Source organism: Danio rerio, chromosome 25, assembly GCF_052040795.2.
Source record: "Danio rerio strain M-AB ecotype USA chromosome 25, GRCz13ab, whole genome shotgun sequence".
In the NCBI taxonomy this organism is placed as follows: Eukaryota; Metazoa; Chordata; class Actinopteri; order Cypriniformes; family Danionidae; genus Danio; species Danio rerio.
The window spans coordinates 29,481,063-29,504,161 of record NC_141045.1 but is presented as its reverse complement, the minus strand read 5'-3'; the positions used below and the strand labels follow the sequence as shown (position 1 = coordinate 29,504,161).

The following is a 23,099-nucleotide window of genomic DNA, read 5'->3' as shown; positions in this document are numbered from 1 at the left end:
ACTTTTTTATTCATTATCTTGTCACAGCTCTGCTCTTTTTATTTATTTTCTCGCAGCCCCAAGAGCAATATGCAGCCTGCAGGTTGATGATGACGCAATTATGATTCGACCCCAAACAGCGGCACCTTGCCCATCAGCAAAATCATTTGAGAGTTACTCGAGAGATGACAAATAGATAATGAAAAGCACAAAAGTGGCGCTGAAAAGGCCAGAAATAAAAAAGCTGAGTGTATTTTTCATCAAAATCAGTGGCAGTGAGAGTACATTACACGAAGACGATGAAACGGCTGGGAAGTTAACGTTAAGTTAGGAGCAGTGCAAAACTACAATGTCTGCAAACCACCGTTTATGTAGTGAATGTTTATTTGTGCTGTAGCTTTTCCACACCAGCAGCCTCTTGTCCAGTTTGCTGCCAACAGTGATGAGCCAGACCCTTTAACGTTACCAAGCACGTCATGAGCTCAACAAACTAGAATGGGCAGGTAGGATTGTCACTGAGTGAATATAAGAATTCAAATAATTAATAATAATGTATATTACACCTGCTCAATGATTCACTACATTAATAAATCTGGCATAACTTGATCACAAATCTAAATAAGGGAGAAAAAGATTAAGCCATCAATAGAAATACTGTGGTTAAAGAGTCTTGCCGATGACAGTGCAATACTTATTCTGTATTCCAAACGGAAAGGCATAACAGGTCCAGTGCTCAGCACGTTGCATTACGAAAGGGCTTGTTTGTTTGGAATCTCCCCTAAGTATTTTATTTATTTTATTTTTTTTTTACTTTTAGTGTTAAGACATATAATACTGATTCGGTTACTTATATAGATGTACATATCTTATTTTTATTTTTTGTGTGACCACCGTTACAAAGGACTGGATATCTATAAATAATTTTGCCCATAATGTATATTCACATATTGCAGGAAAGGACATTTAAAAAAAAAAGTTTTAAAGAATATTGTTGGAGATTTAGCTACCTTTGTTCTCATTTTTATGAAAAAAATGTGAAGTTATAAAGCAGTTGTGTCCTTAAAAAAGACGTGAAAGTGTCATTAGAAACTTAATGGAATATTACCTTATTTTAATATAGTCAGTCGTGAACTGAGGTGGGCTGGTCTAAGGCTCTGACCCCATGGAATAGGCACGCTCAAAAGAGGCAAGCAGAGTGTGTAAGTCCAGTAACAACACTATGTATTTACTGTATCTAACACCAAACAAAATCCATATTTCAGACAAAACATTGCGATTTTGAGTGTGCTCCATACAGTGCTTAAAATAAATGCCTGTAAGTGACACACTCTTTTCTTCTTCATATAGACCTGACACCTTCTTATAAGCACCCCATACTTCTTCGAAAACATTTTCAATTCTGAGTGTGCTCCACACAGGTAAGTGGACTTGACAAACCACCTGTAGGACATACTCTCTTTTTATTGTATGCTTGAATAAAGATAAAACACTAACTTAGGCTTTCATAACATTTAAATACTGCTACTCTCTGATGACGTTAAGCCTTCCTTTTATTCAAACTTGTAAGTCTCTTTGGATAAAAGTGTCTGCTAAATGGAAAAACATATAAAAGTGCCATTACCTTTATGATGGTGTATGCTGAAGTTTCCAAGCACAATCAGAGAAATTCCTATCCTCTAGGAAGGTAAAGCACAAATCCTCAAAGAGGCTGACCAAGAGTGCATTTCCAAAAATCATTGTTAGCTAACTAAGGTCGCACGTTCCGTCGTTACAAACATAGTTTGTTGACTTGGCGTTTCCCAAATCCGTCGATCCATTGAAACATTTGCAAACTTGCACACTTGCAATTACACCCCTAGAGCTGTAGTTAGGAGCATAGTTCCTGATTGTGTTCTATTCCCCATTATCCCCCCTATGCCCTATTCATTTAGAACATTCTAACATTTAAACTTGGAATGATTTAAAAAAGCATTAAAGTAATCTCTCTTCCATCTAATTTGCTTTCAAAGAATTTTTATAGTTCAGTTTTAGCAATCTTCATATTGACAAATGCGTTCCCTTTACAGTGCACTTTGAAATAATTTATGCCATTATAAACACAGCCATAGATCATAACAAAATGTATAGTTTATATATTAAATGTATATGTACTGTATATGACATGGGCCTGTTGGTTAGAAAATTTCTGCAGAATGTGTCAAATTGTAAAAATAGAATTTTCACAAAAGTCAAATAAATAAAAAAATAAACAACATCCTACATATTAATAATAATAATAAATATGATTTTTTTATTTCTTAATAAAAAGCCTACTGTAAATTAGACTTTTATTTAACTTTTATTTAATGTTTACAATGGAAATCCAAAGAAATTCACTTATTTGGTAAACAAAGCAAGTCTCTGATATAATAAATCTACTAAAAGACAGAAAATATGACTTTACAAATTGTATTGTAAATAAATCATACTGTATGAACAAATTAATATTACTATTATTATATCACAATAATATTAGTAAAATGAATTCAAAAACTGAATAGATATAAATTTACACACATATACAAGTAAATACATAGGCTCAATGATGAGCTAAAAAATTGCGGAAATCTGCGAAAATTTCTGCATGCGCAGATTCCATGTGGGCCTACCCATCACCAAGAAGAGCCATGCAACCTCCAATTACTGAATGGAAAAAACTTAATAATCTATTTGCTAAATTATTGCAAGTACATCCAGAATGTATTGCATATCCCTACAATGTATTCAGATTATTTTTTTTAAATGCGTGTGTATGTTTTTATGAACCACTTGTAATTTGCAGCATCAGTCAATAGCACCAAAACAGCAGGAGTAGAAAAAAAAGAGAAAACACTCAAAAAGGACATACTGTACGAATAGGTAAACTCCATTTAACTAAAAATCTTTTGGAGAGCTTAAGTGGTTTAAAAATCAATGCCACAGCATGCGACTGGTAAACGAATAAACACAACCAACTATATATAAACTGGAACTCATTCAAAAACTGCAGATGACTCATCTAAGTCTAATTACTCCCGGCAGGCATCCTTTCCTCATCTTTTCATCTGTTCTCCTCTATTCAGCTGTACTGCAATGCAAAGTGATGGAACTCAGAGGAAATCCAGGATGTTCAACACAAGCAATCCTAAAGTGAAATATACAATCAGTTCTCAGTTCCACTGAGGACATTCAGAGGTATGCTGAAGAAAAATGACCGTTAATGCAGAAAATAAACAGAAATGAGAAGTCATGCACAAGGTTTAAATTACATCCCACGAATAGCGCTAAAGAATCTTGAAAGTTTTAATGAGCACAGGGTGATATGAATAAGAGAGACATGCCTCAATAAAACACTCATATCTGTGTCCTCATATTGCAGTGGCTCATTGCAATAATCTTTTTAACATCAGTGAGGGCGAAAGAAATAAGCCTGGGAGAGATAAGGGAAACGGGAAATACGCTCTGCAGATTTCTCTCCATTTGGAGTCAGTCTTTTGTCATGCAGAAGTGAAAGAAAAGCAGTCAGATTTGAAGGAACAATTTCCTATTTACGTAACTTTTAATTTAGTACCACCCCGAGGGCTAACTGTTTATCACAACATTTGTTTTCGGTGTGTTTGTTTCTCAAATTAATGCTAGAGTGATTTTATGTTACATTTTGCAGTTATGCTAATCCCTTGTGTATGTGGAGCCACCTCATTGAATAAAAATAGCCTATCTCAACTCACTTATGCTAATCTAAATGATGATAATTAAACGTTAGAAAAGCTGAGTAGAAGATTTTAACACTGTACTATATATATGGTAAAGACCTATCAAATTTGTTTATCTAAAATGTCATGGAAAATCAGGCTAAAGGATACTTAAGCTGAGTGAAACACCTGTATAATTAAATGAGAATGGCTACAAATAATGGCTCATACCAAGACTTTCAAAACAAGCAGTTGTGCTTGTTGTAATTTACATGACAAGCGTGCATTATTCATCTTTTTTTTTTTTTTCAAATTAACACATTTCAATTTCAAGGTTTGTAAATTTGACAAAATCTGAAGTTTTTTTTTTTTTTTTTCACAGACTATACCTGCTGTGGAGCTAAACGTGTTTATACATATACTAGGTAGATAAATAATAGGTTTTGGCTATAAATGTTTGCTAAATAAATGTCTATGGTAAATATATTTAATGGGCATTTTAAATATTTTGATAAAACCATCTTGTGAAGTTGACGAACCAGAAAGGCTCGTAGTGGGTTCCCGCTGTATGGTAAAGTGAGAAAAACTTGAAAAAAATGATGGTACTCGCTGACATAAGTGCAATGTGATAGTTATTTTACAATGTACGAGAGTAAAAACCAAAATAACCCAAAAACCCAACAACATAATAAAATAACCAAAAATAAAACAAAAACAATAAACAGCAAACAAACAAAGATATATATACAATCACACTATTATACACAGATCAGTCACAAATTGCTTACGGCACCACATTAGCTACCTTGCTCGCCAGGTTAAGTTAAGACAATACTCTGATTGAGAGTCTACCATGTAAACAGCAATTTTTGATTAATGTAATCTAATTAAGGTTATAATTGAACTAAACAGAAATCAAATTAAGATGTGGAGTATACTGATTTTAGTTGCATTATTGAAGTGCAGTACAGACATGTAAACATCTTAATCAAACTATTACCATGATTGACTACGTTTACATGGACACCAATAATTAGATTTGTATGTGATTAAGACAATACTCTGATTAATAGTCTACAATGTAAACAGTGATTTTTAATTAATTTAATCAGATTGAGGTTATAATCGAACTAAAGAGAAATTGAATTAAGACGTGAGGAGTATGCCGTTTTAGTGGCATTATTAAAGTGCAGTACAGACATGTAAACACCTTAATCGAACTATTACTGTCATGCAGGGCTTTTCGCTGCATTTTGTGACAGGATAGTCCACACACATCTAATTATGTGCTATAACATGTAAAATGGGATCATGAAAGAAACATTTAAAAAGCAACTCATGTGAATGACTTAATCTTATTATTGTGTTAATTAGATTTAGGCAGATAATTTGATTACTTATGTCCATGTAACTGTAGTCACTGTAGGACTTTTCACCACGTTCCATATGAACTTCCATTAAAACAACACTCTTCCCGCAGTTCATAGTTGCATCCAATATCTTGTTAGTCACGGGGGCATGCATGAAATGTTCCAAAATAAAAGTGAAAGTGCCAAACTGCAGTTAAAGTCGACAAATTAAGCATGAAACACCTGAAATTAAACTCTGGAGGAAATGCGGATAGCACGGTGACACAATGCCGTTAATCAAATTATGAGCTAAATAATGAGCTAAACAATGAGCTATAACATGTAAAACAGGATCATGAAAGGAACATTCAAAAAGCAAATCATGTAAACGCCTTAATGTTATTATTGTCTTAATTAGATTAAGGCAAATAATTCAATTACTGATGACCATGTAAACCTAGTCAGTGAATTGGTGCTTAGAACTGTAAAGAAACAGTTATGCTCAGAAACTGTACTCAGGAGTCCAGACTTTACTTATGTAAATGTCCACCTATTAGCCCAATGATGAAACTAGCAGCATAGTTGAAGTTTAAAGCTGAAAGCTGAAGGCCTATGAACAAAGTGCTACCTGGTTCTTTATTTGTGATTCTCTAGTTTGGTCCACACTGGCTGTAAAACAGCAAAGGTCAACAAAAGTGTCCACACAATTTACTTGTAATAATGATTTCAGTCAAATTCAAAATAAAACAGATATAACATTTCATTTGTCAGATAAAGTGTATCTTGAAAGTATTCATATCGCTTCACCTTTTCCACATTGTTTTGATGTTACAGCCTTATTCCAAAATGGATTAATTTATTTCCTTAAAATTATACACACAATACCCCAAAAGACAATGTGAATAAAAGATTTTTTGAAATTGTTGCTCCATTTGATATTTTGGTGATGTGCTTTGGGTCATTGTCCTACTGGAAGATGAACTATCACCCCAGTCTGAGGTCAAGAGCACTCTGAAGTAGGTTTTCATTCAGGAAGTATTTACATGGCTGCATTCATCTTTCCCTCTAACCTGACTAGTCTTCCAGTTCCTGCTGCTGAAAAACATTCCCACAGCATCATGCTGGCACCAACATGCTTCACTTTAGGGATGGTATTAGCCTGTTGATGAGCGGTGCCTGGTTTTCTCCAAACGCAACGCCTGACATTCACTCCAAAGAGTTCAATTTTAGTCTTATCAGACCAGAGATCTTTGTTTCTTATGGTCTGAGAGTTCTTCAGATGCCTTTTGGCAAATTCCAGGCAGGGAGTGCATCAAGCTGGCCATTTTACCATACAGACCTAATTGGTGGATTGCTGCACAGATGGTTGTCCTTCTGTAAGGTTCTCCTCTCTCCACAAAAGAATGGTGGAGTTCAGACAGAGTGACCATCGGGTTATTGTTCACCTCCCTGGCTAAAGCCCTTTTCCCTCTATCACTCAGCTTAGATGGCCGGCCAGCTCTAGGAAAAGTCCTGGTGGTTCCAAACATCATACCACCTATGGATGATGGAGGCCACTGTGCTCATTGGAACTTTCAGAGCAGCAGATTTTTTATTTTTTTTTGTAACCTTCGCCGCCTTGTGCCTCGAGACAATCCTGTCTTGTAGGTCTACAGACAATTCCTTTGTCTTCATGCTTGGTTTGTGCTTTGACATGCACTGTCAACCCTAGGACATTATATAGACAAGTGTATACCTTTTCAAATCATGTCTAATCAACTGAAATTACTACAGGTAAACTCCAATTAATCTGCTGAAACATCTCAAGAATGACCAGTAGAAAGAGAATGTACCTGAGCTTTATTCAGAGCTTTACAGCAAAGGCTGTAAATAGTAATGTACATGTGATTTTTTTTTTTTTTTTAGTTTTAATAAATTTACAACAATTTAAAAACATTGTTTTTTACATTGTCATTATGGGGTTTTGTGTGTGGAATTTTGAGGAAATAAATGAAATTTAATCCATTAAGGCTGTAATCCATTAAGGCTGTAACATAAAAAAAAATATGGAAAAAGTGAAGCGCTATGAATACTTTTTGGATGCACTGTAAGATTGTATTATGTCAACTACATAATAAAACAATCATAAACCCAATTCAGAGATGATACTGTAAATATACAACATTATTCAAAGATACAGTATATCAAAGAGTTGGAGATGCATACCTGACCAACGAAGTATGTTGCAGCATATATGTCTTAGAGCATATATCACTCACATGCTGCAATGGGGTGTCTTGGCCACAAGACCCCCCTGATATTTTCGCTCCTTTCTCTTAAATACTCAATTCAGAACAAAGGACCATAAATTAAAGATAATATAAGTTTCACCAAGACTTCTGTCTGGTCATAAAAACTAATAACCACCTGGGTAAAAAATTATTCATAATTGAATTAAAATATTGACAGACAATTGCACAGTTCAGTAGGATAGGCTTTTCCCAAACTCAGACAATAATTATAATACAAGTGACTACTCCAAAATTGAGACAATTTACCAATCACACAAAGACATTTAAAATCATACCAAACACGACAAGTTAAAGCTATATATTTACAAGAAACAGCACATGAAGGTGAAGGTTCGTCGTGGAATGTCAGTGACAGCAGCTCTGATTGAATTAGTAAAGGGGGGCACATGAGGTGTAACTTAGGCAGCTGAAGAAATTCCTTTCTTGCACATCTGCTACTCAGACTAGAAAGTTTATTGTTTTATTGCAGCAATTCTTGTAGTCTTGTCTTGTGAAATTCTGTAACGGTTTTCAGGGTCTGATATCATGGAGCGAGCCATCCTTACACCCAGCCATTTACCATGCAAATGGATGCTCCTGCAGTAGGGGTTGGGAGCAGTCCTCAAACAGAGAGATGTGGGACAAGAAAGGCCGGGGGTATATATAAGCAGGAAGCTACTTCCATGAGAATCTGGAATTCTACCATTGAGAAAAAGAGACTGGCAATAAAGTGGGCATTGAAGAGTCTCAGGTACTACTTGTTAGGCAGAGAATTTACACTAGAGACAGACCACTGAGAACTAACCTGGATTCACAGCATGAAGGACCATAATGACAGAGTGACCAGGCGGTATCTGTCTCTATAGCTGTACCAGTTCAAAGTAGTCCATCGACCAGGATCCTAGAAAAGGACGGCCGACTATTTTTCGAGGTGATGAAATGTGCTCCGGATGTTTAATCTTGTTGCTCATGTGGAAAACCCATGTTCAAACCTGACCCATATTATATCCAACAGCTGACTTTTAAATTCATAATTAGATACTTAACACAATTCATTAATAAAGATGTAAAACCTAAAGGTTTAGCATTTGGTAATTCACACAAAGCAAATGCAGAGGTGAATCTGGAACCCTTGACCTCCTTGGTCATTCTTAATAAGTTGGCACAATGGATTACGAACAATTGAATTGATTGGCAGGTGTTTTGTCTGCAAGGGAAACTATCCAAGGGGATAATGTATTGTAATGAGCCTCTGGCATGTCATATGCCAGGAACATTGTAAGAGAGAAAATGGCAACTCAATCATTGTCAATCTGCCTAAAATCCCCTTTGCTAATTACTACAATGAATCGCTCCATGAGCTAATTCTGTGCTGCATGCACAGCTGGATAAATACTATGTCAGGCTTCTCACAGGTGTGTTGCTTTCAAAAAGGGCTTTAAGAATGGTTCAACTCTCAATTGTTATCAAAATTACAGATGACTAAATGTCTGAGGTTACTTCGGTATTGATGTGGTCTGCTAAATTTCAAACCAAAAAAACTAAACAGTGGAAAAAGGTGACTGATGTGTGGGTTAGAAGAATTTTTCCGGGCATTTCAAATAATGCTGATCTGTTTGGATTTTCACACACGACCATCTTTGGAGCTTACAGAGTATTGTTAGAAAAATAGAAAATATTCAGTGAGTGGCAGTTCTGAAGGTCCATGGCCAAAAGAGAATGGCTGGACTGGTTTGAGAAGGTGGAAAGGCACCTGTCACAACCATGCATTGAAGAATACAAATTCTAAATGCCTTAAAGCAGATAGACTACAGCTAAACATAGGATGGCTAGTTCCAAAATGCACCATCTTTTTATTTAATTATTTATTAATTTTTATTTTTCATAATAATGAGTTTAGGGCAGCACAGTGGTGCGTGATTGCTTTACAGCTGTTTTGAGCCCTGCTAGGGTCAGGGGCATGTCTGTGTGTGAATGCAAGAGTGTATGGATGTTTCCCGGTGTTAGGTTGCAGCTGGAAGGGCATCCGCTGCGTAAAACATATGCTGGATAAGTTGGCGGTTCATTGGCAACCCCTGATTAATAAAAGGACTAAGCTGGAAAAAAAATAATGAATGAATGAATAATGAGTTTATTATACTCAGATGACCTTCAAGTCACCGGTCATCAATAGAGAACCTATGGGATAACCAGATCTGAATGCAAGCACAGCTATACCGATGACAACCAGATCTACTTAGTCTTATTGCCAAATAACTATTCACATTGATAGTCTCTGCCAATTGATGAAACTAACCATTGGATGTGCCAAAACTTCCTTCAGTTAAACAACACACAAACTCAAGTCATTGCATTTGTGAACAATGAATGCATGCATTGGCAAAAAATGCAAAAAATAAAAATAAAAATCAAGTAAAGAATCTGGTGTGATTCTGGAGTCAGATCTTAGTTTCAGTAGTCATGTCAAAGCAGTGACTAAATTAGCATATTACATATCTCAAAGACAATGCAAGAATTTTTGTATCCAGTGAAGATTTAGCAAAATGTGTTCACGGTTTTATCACATGCATTGGATTACTGTATTGGACTTTTTACCAACCTTCCCAAAAAAGACAGTGAGACAGTTTCAGTTCCCAGTTTCATCCAGAACGCTGTTTCCAGGATTCTGGCCAGAACTAGAAAATCAGAGCACCAGTCCTCTGGTTTTTTACTAGCTCCCGGATACATTCAGAATAGATTTTAAATACTATTTGTTTATAAATCACTAAGTATCTAAATATGCACATTCAAATCAAGACTTAAAATACATCCATATAATTGTGTTTAGCAAAGACTGAACGAGGTCAATGCTATGTGCAACAGATTGTATGTCTTACTTTGTTTTTTTTTTCTTTTTCTTTTTAAACCTGTTTTAACACATTGAATCAGTTTTTAATCATGTCATATTTGTTTATGATTATGCTATGATTCTTTTAATTTTCTTTTTTTATGTAAAGCACTTTGAATTATCATTGTGTATGTAATGTCATATAAATAAATGTGCCATGTCTTTAAAACAGCATCTCCTTTGACTTGGGCTTAAATTTTATGCAATGTGCTAAATTAAAATTATCAAACAGCATACATTATGTCAGTTATTTCATTTAGAATAAAACAACACTTTTCAAGCACTATATGACACTATATATAACAAACTTCATATATGAACAGGGGTCCTATTACAAAACCTTGACTATTGAGGCCAAATGGGACATAACTGCCTGATTGACATATGCCAGATACAACTGCAACATGTTGCTTTCAAGACTGCAAGTTAGCTCACAGTTTATATCTTAAGTGATTGAAACAATTTCACATAAATGTATGTAAATCAGAACCAAAAGTTTAAAGGGATAGTTGACACAAAAATTATGCTGGACATTCTGTCAATCTTTCTTTGTCATTTTTTTCCGTTGCTGGTGTCATGGTTCTATGTCATATCTTAATATGTCATGTTTAATGTGTCTATTTTTGCCCTGTGTTAAAGCACAGTTAAAGTCTTTGGCTGCGTTCCAGTTTGCACACCTATACTACACCCTAAACGTATGCACTTTTTTGTAAAGGAAAAGTATATACTTTTGTGTGTGAAACAGAAGAGTATGCAAGCTTTGGGACATACTAATTCCTTGTTAACAGATCGCTATGTTGCTTAGTTAAATCCCGTCAATCATCTCGACACATCATCCGCATTCCTTTCAAATTTATTTATCTACCCTATTGGAGAAGCAGCAGCAGGTTAATCTGCCATTCATGAGGCTTTCACACAGAGAAATCTGCTCAGGTCTTTTGGATAATTGTGCATTTAAAAGTTAATGCCTAAACATAACTTGATACAAGTTCACTTTGTCGTTGCAGATGAAATAGATAACAGTAAACGGGACTTAAATATTCTCCATTTGGCTAGATATCAAATATTAGTCATTCAAACATCTTTACTTAAGCCTCTCTGCTCAGGTCTTTGGATAATTATGCATTTAAAAGTTCATGTCTGAACGTATCTTGATATAAGTTCACATTGGTGTTGCATACAAAATAGATAACAATAAAGGCGATTTAATTTTTTTTTTCCAGTTGGCTAGATATCAAATGATAGTCATTCAAACAGCTTTACTTAAGCCTCTCTATTTGATGGATGGTACTCGCACGTCTGCCATGTTTGTAGTTTATTTACACCTTTTACCCGAGTTTGTAGTTCTAATTACAATTCACATCCAATGCGCAATGTGTTGTGGGCAATATTAGCGGTTAAAGTATGGACGGATCTACACTTCAATTTTTTACCTGAAATAGTAAACCTTCCGGGAACCTTTGACATACTCTTGTGAATATACTATGGTTTGGGACATACTAATTCTATTTTCGAATACTATTTAGAACAAATAATATGCGTATTGGGACACAGCATTTGTTTGGGTCTGCCATGCTCCTCTGTTCCTTGTGTAAGTGTCTCCACCTGGTCCTCATGTGCTCTCCTGTCATTATATTATGCTCTCTTACCTCTTGTCTCTGCTAGTTCATTGTTTGGGATTTGCTCCTTGTGCTTTTTGTGTTTGTGCCTACATTTTGAGTGTCTTTTCTGCAAAATTGTAGCTTATACTTTCCTAGCATGTTTTATCTTGGTTATTATTTTATTTAATTTTTTTATTTGGTGTAACTTTTTTTTGATGGTCCATTTGAGTATTGGTAGAATGTCTGTATCTGTTAATACTGCTCCTTCAACAGACATTTATCTGACAATAAGAAACAAGCAAGTGAATGTCTACTTACCCTGACCCCAACCCAACATTCATTAATTTTCTTGTCGGCTTAGTCCCTTTATTAATCCAGGGTCGCCACAGCGGAGTTAACCGCCAACTTATCCAGTACGTTTTTACTCAGCGGATGCCCTTCCAGCCGCAACCCATCTCTGGGAAACATCCACCCACACACACACACACACACACGCACACACATACACTCATACACTACGGATAATTTGGCCTACCCAATTTACCTGTAACGCATGTCTTTGGACTGTGAGAGGAAACCGGAGCACCTGGAGGAAACCCACGCGAACGCAGGGAGAACATGCAAACTACACACAGAAACACCAACTGAGGCCAACCAAACTGTCTGCTTATAATCTAATGAGAATTAGTTGGCATGTAGATGCAATGTAACTTAAATTACATTGAATAACCTTAACAGACCATCAAAATAAAGTGTGACCGTTTGTTTAATTTAGTAGCTTTTTTAGTTTCCTTCTTAAGCTGGTTTGAATATTTCATCTCTAGTTATTTAAGTCCTTGATATTTTATTTCATGTTACCTTTCATGTTTAACTGTTAAAGAGCATTTGTCTTTTAGTTTTATTTAGTTATTTTAGTTTGTTTCTAGTTTTAGTTCTCCCTGTCTGTCTCTGTGTGTCTTGTGTTTGTCTAGTGTCCAGTATCTACATTTCCTGATCCTGTTCTGCCCTCTGCATGACTAAGATCAGCTCAGAGACCTCAACCATCTCTAGACAGTGCTCTGCTGTGACCCATCCAAGACCTTCATCACCTTCTGCCTGGTTCGATCTCTCCCAGCTCAGCTTCCCAGCATGTTGCCATCAGTGGCTGCCATCCAGCACTACTTTTTTTTTCATCACCTTGTGGAACTGTTGTCTATTCTCACCCTTATCTGTCAATAGAAACCACCTTTCACCTACTTCTGCATGTTGGACCTCTATCCAGAGTCGTGACAGATGGGACCAATTGACTTCCACAGTATTTTCCACACTTTTATGGAAGTCCCAGCAATAAGCATTTTTCAAAATATCTTCTTTTGATTTCAACAGTAGAAACTCATAAAGGTTTAAAACAACAGGAGGAACAAAAAAGTTTAAAAGTTCAAAAGTTAAGAACGAGTTGATGATAATGTGTATAGATTCATAATCCATAAGTCATAATCCATAGATGCAATAACAGGTCATGAGTTCATGTTTACATTAGGCTAAGACTAATTAAGGTAGCCATTATTTAGTCATATGACTCATATTGTAGTTAATTAGGTCATGAATAGTGCATGCCTTAACTCATCATGGGTTCATAGTGAAGTAGTTTCATTTACATATCAGTACATCCTTATTCGTGTACTGTTATTGTAAAGGGTTACAGTACAACTTCAACTTCATTGCTAGCTATTACTGAAAAAAAAGTGCTGAGCTCTTTGAGGTAAATTCTTAATGAGCATTTCTCTCAGTCTTCAGCTTTTGCGCAAACTGTCCTTTAACATAACACTTGACATAAGCATCTGACAGTAAATCTTTCCAAAACATTCCACAGGCATTAGGCATGCAGAGAACATGCTCTGTTTTAATCCTGACTTTTCTCTGCGGCACTAATGAGCACTGGACAGAAATACATACTGGTGCATAAAAGAACAAGGGTACTGCTTAGTCTGCAGACCACCACTAAAGTCATCATCATTGTAAGATCCACATTGGCCTGGATTGGCAGCACGCTATTTTTATGGCCTATTAACAGCAGTACTATTTCTTCAGGTCATGTTTTCTCCATCTATATGATAATAAGGATTTTTTAGATGACTGCTTATTTTCGAGGCCAAGACCTTAAAGACTAACTAGGACAGTATACTGATGTAACTGCCAGTGATGATATTGACAATCCTCATCTGTTCATTTTATCATGTTGCCATAATGATGAAAGAACCGTGCAAAGACAGTGATGACACTGACAGTATATATTAGTATAACATATTGCATACGGGAGTATCTGCACCGATCGAGAGATGATTCATACAGAGTTTTAATATAACTGAATGTCTCCACTGAACAGAAATAAATGTGATATGATTGAAATCAACAACTGCATTACTTAGCATTGAAGCTACAGTACATGTAATTGCATATTACGTAAATAACCGATTACAATCAGGGTGTAAAAACATTACTCGAGAGCCCACACAAAGACTTGAATTAGACATTTGATTTTGAATTTGTTACTATTCAAAATCCAGGCTGGGTCAGTTGGCATTTCTGTGTGTAGTTTGCTTGTTCTCCCTGTGATCGTGTGGGTTTCTTCCAGGTGCTCTGTTTTCCCCCACAGGTCCAAAAACATGTAATATGCTATAGGTGAAATTGGGTAAGCTAAATTGTCCGTAGTGTATGTGTGTGAATAAGTGTGTATGGATGTTTGACAGTAATAGGTTGCAGCTGGAAGGGCATCCGCTGTGTAAAACATGCTGGATGAGTAGGCGGTTCATTCCGCTCTGACGACCCCAGATTATTTAAGACACAAATCAACAATGCCACTAATCCTCGCCTACTTTTTAAAACATTTTCCTCCCTCCTCTATCCTCCTCCTCCACCCGCATCCTCCACACTTACTACTGATGACTTTGCTACATTCTTCTGCACCAAAACTGCAAAAATCAGTGCTCAATTTGCTGCACCTACAACAAACACGCAAGATACAACACCAACACCACACACACTCACCTCCTTTTCTCAGCTCTCTGAGTCTGAGGTGTCCAAACTTGTGCTATCTAGCCATGCAACCACCTGTCCACTCGATCCCATTCCCTCTCATCTCTTGCAAGCCATCTCTCCTGCAGTCATACCAACACTGACTCACATAATTAACACATCTCTTGACTCTGGTTTATTCCCCACTACATTTAAGCAGGCTAGGGTAACCCCACTGCTAAAGAAACCCAACCTGGACCATACGCTACTTGAAAACTACAGACCAGTATCCCTGCTTCCATTCATGGCCAAGATTCTGGAGAAAGTAGTGTTCAATCAAGTCCTGGACTTTCTTACTCAAAACAATCTCATGGACAACAAGCAATCCGGCTTTAAGAAAGGCCACTCAACTGAGACTGCCCTGCTCTCGGTCGTGGAGGATCTCAGACTGGCTAAAGCAGACTCTAAATCATCAGTCCTCATTTTGCTGGACTTGTCAGCTGCTTTTGACACTGTCAACCACCAGATCCTGCTATCTACGCTTGAGTCACTGGGCGTTGCGGGCACTGTTATACAATGGTTCAGATCTTACCTCTCTGACAGGTCATTCAGGGTGTCTTGGAGGGGAGAGGTGTCCAACCTACAGCATCTAAACACTGGGGTACCTCAAGGCTCTGTTCTTGGGCCACTTCTCTTCTCCATCTACACATCATCTCTAGGACCAGTCATCCAGAGACATGGATTCTCCTACCACTGCTATGCTGATGACACCCAGCTATACCTCTCTTTTCATCCTGATGATCCCTCGGTTCCAGCTCGTATCTCAGCCTGCCTGTTGGATATTTCACACTGGATGAAAGATCATCATCTTCAGCTGAACCTCGCAAAAACGGAAATGCTTGTAGTTTCTGCCAACCCGACTCTACACCATAACTTTTCAATCCAGATGGATGGGGCAACCATTACTGCATCCAAAATGGTGAAAAGCCTTGGAGTAACGATTGATGACCAACTAAACTTCTCTGACCACATTTCTAGAACTGCTCGATCGTGCAGATTTGCACTCTATAACATCAGAAAGATCCGACCCTTCTTATCTGAACATGCAGCTCAACTCCTTGTTCAAGCTCTTGTTCTCTCCAAACTGGATTACTGCAACTCTCTACTAGCTGGGCTTCCAGCTAACTCTATCAAGCCTCTTCAACTGCTCCAGAATGCAGCAGCACGAGTTGTCTTCAATGAACCTAAACGAGCGCATGTCACTCCACTGCTAGTCCGTTTGCACTGGCTGCCAGTTGCTGCTCGCATCAAATTCAAAACTCTGATGTTTGCCTACAAAGTGACTTCTGGCCTAGCACCTTCTTATCTGCACTCACTTCTGCAGATCTATGTGCCCTCCAGAAACTTGCGTTCTGTGAATGAACGTCGCCTCGTGGTTCCATCCCAAAGAGGGAAAAAATCACTTTCGCGAACGCTCACGCTCAATCTGCCCAGTTGGTGGAATGAACTCCCTAACTGCATCAGAACAGCAGAGTCACTCGCTATTTTCAAGAAACGACTAAAAACTCAACTATTTAGTCTCCACTTCACTTCCTAAGCTGCAATTGCCTCTTTGAATATCACACTAATTGTACAAAAAAAAAAAAAAAAAAAAAAAAAAAACTACTAACACTTCCCTTCTTAGACTTTACAGACCTGAAACTTGCCTTTAGTACTTATTCATTGTTGCTCTTGGTTGTGTAAATTGCTTCCTTGTCCTCATTTGTAAGTCGCTTTGGATAAAAGCGTCTGCTAAATGACTAAATGTAAATGTAAATGTAAATGTACAAAGCCGAAAAGAAAATGAATGAATGACTGTTCAAAATTATTTTTACTGTATATGTATATGTACTGTATAGGTGGGCAAAAACTGTTATATTTATGTATTTTAAAGTCTGATGTTCATGAAAATGTAAGGGGTCACTAAAGTTATCATTTTTTTTTTCATGATTGTTTTACATTTATACTGAAATGTACCCTAAATGTGTAACTTAAATATGTCCTATGTCTTACCTAACAAAAATAAGAACTCCAAAAACTGTTAAAAATATACAAACAGTATGCGAGAAATTTGTCCTCGATGCTGGATACTTATCTTCATATTGTGCTACTTATTTTGATATAATATGGAATTATGAGTAATATTTTTTTCCATAACTTGTTGGACATATTCAGTTAATGGAGTGTCACACCAAATGACAACAAAACTTTATTTTGTAGTTGTTTCAAACAAGTTAAATATGTAAAAAATATGGAGACATGGATTTCAGTGACAAAATATATTAAGATCCTATGTTTTGAAAATTGTATGGATAAATAAAAAAATTACTGTCCCATACGGACACAGACATACAGCAGGTCTGTTACTTCAGTCTCGCTTCTGCAGGGTGTGCCCCCGATTGCTCCCGCTTTTCACTCTGTTTACCTGCTGAATAAAGAGAAGAGCCGAATGCTCTCTTTGCTTAAGTTTCATTCAATACGATGTTGCTGATAAGTGAAACAAAGCTTTCTGGAATCATAATAAAATCATAAATAAAAATGCATTGTTGCCTTGGTAATGCAAGAAAAATGTAAATAGAGGTAATCAATACTTTAAAAGTGCTAATTTAAAATATTAGAATGTGTTGACATTATCTGCATTATTGTTTGAGACTGTTGAGTTCAGATGGAAATTTAAGTTTATTTTCTTAAGCAATTTATTTGGACATACAATTTTCAAAGTGCTATACTTTTATTTTAATTATTGCCAGAACATGCAAATCTACAGTCATATGTGTGTGTTGCATTGTCAGGTGTTTGTTACCCAATAAATATCTTTATTGTTCTTTGAATTGTTCTGTGGGCATTTTTTCTAGGCATAACACAAGCCATACCATACCGAAACTGTAACCCTAAAACCACGATACATACCTAACCGTGAGTAGATTGAACCATTGCACCCCTAATGTATATCAACAACCCCTAATCAGAAAAAGGTGGGACAGTATGGAAAACGCAAATAACAAAAGAAGGAGGTTATTTGTAAATTTACCTTGACTTGTTTTTCATTGCAGACAATACAACGTCACATTATTTAATGTGTCCCTCATGATTTTATTATTACTCTTTTAAATGAACAAATTCCAATGTTGGTTCTTGCAACACATGTCAACAAAGTTTAGCAACTGAAGACACCAATTGATCATGCATTTCAGGTGTAATTTTGTCACATTTTTCCTGCAAACAAGTCTTAAGGTGAAAAAGAGTACAGGGTCTTCGTAGTTACATTTTGATTTTGTGCTTCAAAATGCCCCACACATTCTCTATTAGAGACAGGTCAAGACTTCAGGCAGGCAGTCAAGTTCCTGTATCCTCTTACTCCACAGCAAGGACTTTGTAATGTGTGCAGAATGTGGTTTTGCATTGTCATTGTCAAAATATGCATGGTCTTCTCTGGAAAAGAAGACAGTGTACTGTGCTCATGAATCTCTATGTACTTTTCAGCAATAAAGGTGCCATAACTGAAGTGCAAGTTAGCTTTGCAAAGGGCACTGACACAACTTCATACCATGACAGACTCTGGATTTTGGACTTGTTGCTGGATGATCCATTTCTTCTTTGGTTCGGAGCACACAGCGAAATACTGATTCATCTGACCACAGCACATGTTGCCACTGTATGATGGTCCATACCAAATGCCTCTAAACACAGAAAAGTTGACGGCACTTCTGGAGACTGTTAACATAGATAACATACTGTGCCTAACACTTCCTTTAGGCACAGTATAGTTTTAACTGGCATTTGTGGATGAAACTAAGTGTTGTGGTACTTGACAAATGTTTCCCAAAGTAGTCCTGAGGCCATTTGGTGATATCACTCATAGATAAATGACGATTTTTGATGCAGTGCAACCAGGGGCATCAGAGATCACGGTTGTTCAGCTATGGCCTGTGCCCTTGTCCTGTATGCACTGAAATTTCCAAAGATTCCTTTAATCTTTTGTTATGTTCTACACTGTTGAAAGTCAACTATTCAAATATCTTCCTATCTTTCTTTGAGGAACATTGTTTTGAAACATTTCAATAATTTTCTCATGTATTTGTTGGCAAACTGGCTAATATTAGCCCATCTTTGCTCATAAAGGACCTTAATTGGCTGCTGTTTTTGTAACAAATCATATTTGCAATCACATGTTGACATCACCTATTTCAAATTACATCATTGTTACACTAGTTTACTGGATTACTAGCTATACATTGCACCTGTCTCAACTTTTTTTTGAATCTGTGGGAGGTCGGAATTACATGAAAGGATGCATATTTACAAATTAAATTAAGTTGATCTGACAAAACATGAAATATTTTGTGTTCACATTGCCTGCAATAAAATACAAGTCAAAGAAAATTAGGAAATTACTACTTTCTTTTTTTTTTACTTGTGTTTTCCATACTGTCCCAACAAGGATACCTGTTGCCATTATGGCATCAGTACCTTTGTAACCGGTATGAACTGGACTGAATCAGCATATGAATTTCGGTGCCTAATTTCGGTTCCACTGGTGCTGTGACAAGGACATAAGCAGCATTAAGGGTGCATCAAAGGCTCACATAAGTATGCGTTATGTCACACCATCTTTAAACATTTAATTCTAAACAACTTTGATGGTTACTGACACAGTTGATACACAGGATACAGTTGTTTATGTTAGACGTTTGTTCTTGTTACTAAGATTTAGAAGGCAAAGCACTATGGCGCATCTGAAGAGCAACTCACTTCATCAACACACATGATAGCATTCATCAAATTTGCTTAAACTAAGTATTCTAAAGTATGGCTATATTTTACAAGCAAGGATTCTGACACACCAACATGTAAGAAATGCTTTACAAAAGTTGCGCGTAAAGGGGTAAACATATCATACTTATACAATTTTAAGGCCTCATGAAATTAACTTAAAGCCAGAAGAATGCGCTGTCTTTGACAGCTTGCAACATCATCTGGCACTTTCAGTGAGTATGTTTACCTGGACACCAATACTTTTATTTTAATATGGTTTAGACAATACTCTTATTAAGAGTCTACCATGTAAACAGCGATTTTTGATTACCTTAAAGGACCACAGACACCCGCTTCGCAAAATGCTGAGATTTTTTCTTTTCATTTGGCTTGCTGTATTGAATTCCACTAAAACAAAACTCATCCACATGTTCTTACATCAAATTCTCATTTAATGCCTCAGTTTGTCACAGGAACATGAATATAATGTTCCTGACTGAAAGTGAAACTGCCGAACTGTAGTCGAAAAATTTTAAATTAAAATTACATGAAACTGTGGAGGAAACGTGGATAGCGTGGTGACGCAATGATGTTAAGGGATCTATGTGCTATAACATGTAACATTGAGCCATGAAAGTAGACATTCAAAAAAGCAACTCATATTAACACTGTAATTATATTATTGTTTTATTTGGATAAGGCAAATAATTCGATTACGGATGTCCATGTAAATGTAGTCACAAGCCCTAACCCTAGAATAAAGGACTTCACAGATTTTGATGACACAGGTTAGTAGTAAGGTAATGTAATGTTAATTGCATAATGCAAAAATTGCATTCAAACTAGCAAACAAATGGTCAAAAGAAATATATTAAAACAATTCAAATATATAAATTATAAATTGATGTATACTTTAAACATAGTAAAAATATACAACTGTATTGTTCATTTACAATAATAAAAACAAAAAAATCTAATCATTTTGTGCCTCAAAAGTGTTGGTTTAGGCACCGTTTTGGCACTGGTACCATTTTAAAAGTATCAATTTAGCACAGGTATCGAAATAAACTCAAACGATAGTCTCAACTTTTTCTGATTTGGAGTTGTGTATATGTATATGTTTTATATGTAAATGTTTACATGTATATTATAAACTTACCCGCTCTTCAGATTGTGCAGTCCCAAAGAAAATGGGTATGAATGCCAGCCAGATGATGCAGGTTGTATACATGGTAAATCCAATGGGCTTGGCCTCATTAAACGTCTCCGGAACTCCCCTTGTCTTGATTGCATAAACAGTGCATGTGACCATCAAAAGAATGCTATAGCCCAATGAGCAGATAAGGGAAAGGTCCGAGATATCACATTTGAGAACACCACGGGCATTTTTAGGGTCTTGTGTGCGCTGCTCACCATAATCCACAACAGTGTGTGGCGGGTCCACCACAAACCACACAAAAACCCCCATTAACTGAACTGAGATGAGGCTGAAGGTTATGACAAGTTGGGAAGCAGGGCTGATGAACCGCGGTGCAGCGACTGAGCACTTTCCCTGCTCAAAGATCCTATGGATGCGGTTGGTCTTGGTAAGCAGGGCAGCATAACTGAAACACATACCGAGCCCGAGAAAAATCCTCCGGAAGGAGCATACTGCTACTCCTGGTGCTCCTATCATTGGGAATGTGATGACATAACATAAGAAAATTCCTGTTAGTAGCACATAACTCATTTCCCTGCCAGAAGCCCGGACAATTGGGGTGTCATTATAACGAACAAAGGTCACCACCACAAAGGTGGTGGCGAGGATTCCCAGGATGGCAATGAAGACAGGTACCACAGCCCATGGTGAGTGCCACTCCAGCTTAATGATAGGGATTGGCTGGCAGCCTGTGCGGTTTTGGTCTGGCCGTAGCTCGTACGGGCAAATCTGGCACGTAAACTCACTGGCCTGATAATGGTAGCCTTCACAGCGCTCACAATGCCAACAGCAGGGCACACCCTTTACAATCTTTTTTCGCTCACCCATCTGACATGGTAGGCTGCATACAGATGTGGGCATGACATCGTCACCACTTGCCCATTGCATGGCATTTATCTGAAATGAATAACATTAGAATTGTTAAAATAGCATTTACATTTTTAAAGACTATTCTACAGAATAAATTAATATATTAATAAATATATGATTTTTGATAGTCCACCGTAGACATTATACCACCTGTGATTCATTTTGCAACTATATTACCACTATCAGTCATCATAAAAAAACACTTTACCTAAAACAGACATTCTATTAATTATATGCAACTTTGCAACCATGTGAACATATTCTAGAAACTCTTATCTAAATGTCTGCCCAACCTAGCAGTCTACCCTAAGTGGTTGCACAGTTACTGACTGTATAGTTAGAACTGCACTCAAAAAAGTCAACAAGCCACTTCCTCGATTAGCAAAATACATGGAAAATGAAATGAGTTTAGTTAAATAATTCATTCTATGTGTTTAAAACTAAATGACCAAATAATCATATTATTACAACTTGTTGATTTAATGCGATTTAAGCTTCTAACATGAACGACTCTCTCTGGTGAGTTACTGTGCGCCTCCATAACAATAGGTGGCAGTATGCACTTATAAGCTGGTTCGCATACCCCCTAAAAACCACATAAGAAGTCACTGTGCATACTTAGCTTAATAGACTTTTGGGCTGCGTTCGAAACCGCATACTCAATGAGTAGGTCCTCAATTTTAAAAAGTACTTACTTAACGAGGACTAAAAGAGTAGGCACTCAACAGCTAAATCTTAGAAGATATCGAGATTTACTGTAATATTTTATTCTATTGGCATGAATAGTGTACTGTTACTGTAGGCCACCCAAAAGTGATGTTCATCTTCATGCAGTAGTGCTTTAGTCTGCTTATTTTACATGACCAAAATTTGAAGCGGGGAATTAACATTTTAATTTATTCTATTCCTTAAAATATATATTTTTAATATCAATAATGAAAGACATCTATATAAATCAAACAAATCATATATATATATAAATGAAACAAAATACCAATGAACATTTGTTTTATTTGCCACAGCTATGCAATAATGGTCACTAGACAAATGTAGCCAATGTGAGTGCATCTTCATTTTCAGTCAAAATATGAAATAATGTATACATTTTTGAAAAATTATCATTTCATTTATTGACTATAAAAGAAAACATTAATATATGATTAAAAGAATAAATAAAAAATAACCAAGTAAAATAAGTCCACGACACATAAAACAGCTTTATTCAAACTTGTTCTACAATTATGTACAACTGCATGTTCTGCTGCATCTCCACACAGCGGGGCAGGTTTTGCAGATGATCAGCAGGTCTTCATCTGTGTTTGTCCTCATCATCAGCATCATCACTGCTGCAGTCAGACTAAAGCGGGGTCAAGACATGAAGCTGTCCATGCCCGATAAACCGATTCTGAGGATGAAGAGACCACAGCAACATCTGTCAGGGTCTCGT

At 36.7% G+C, this 23,099-nt stretch overlaps 1 protein-coding gene across 2 annotated transcripts in view; it reads right to left on the bottom strand.

Annotated features, from left to right (window-relative positions):
• grm8b (glutamate receptor, metabotropic 8b) overlaps positions 1–23,099 on the bottom strand; it is a 332,946-nt gene that overhangs the window by 31,826 nt on the left and 278,021 nt on the right. For both annotated transcript variants that reach the window (XM_087311092.1, NM_001287539.1), the window contains 1 exon segment: positions 20,744–21,679. In XM_087311092.1, the coding sequence (XP_087167218.1) occupies positions 20,744–21,679 (936 nt within the window).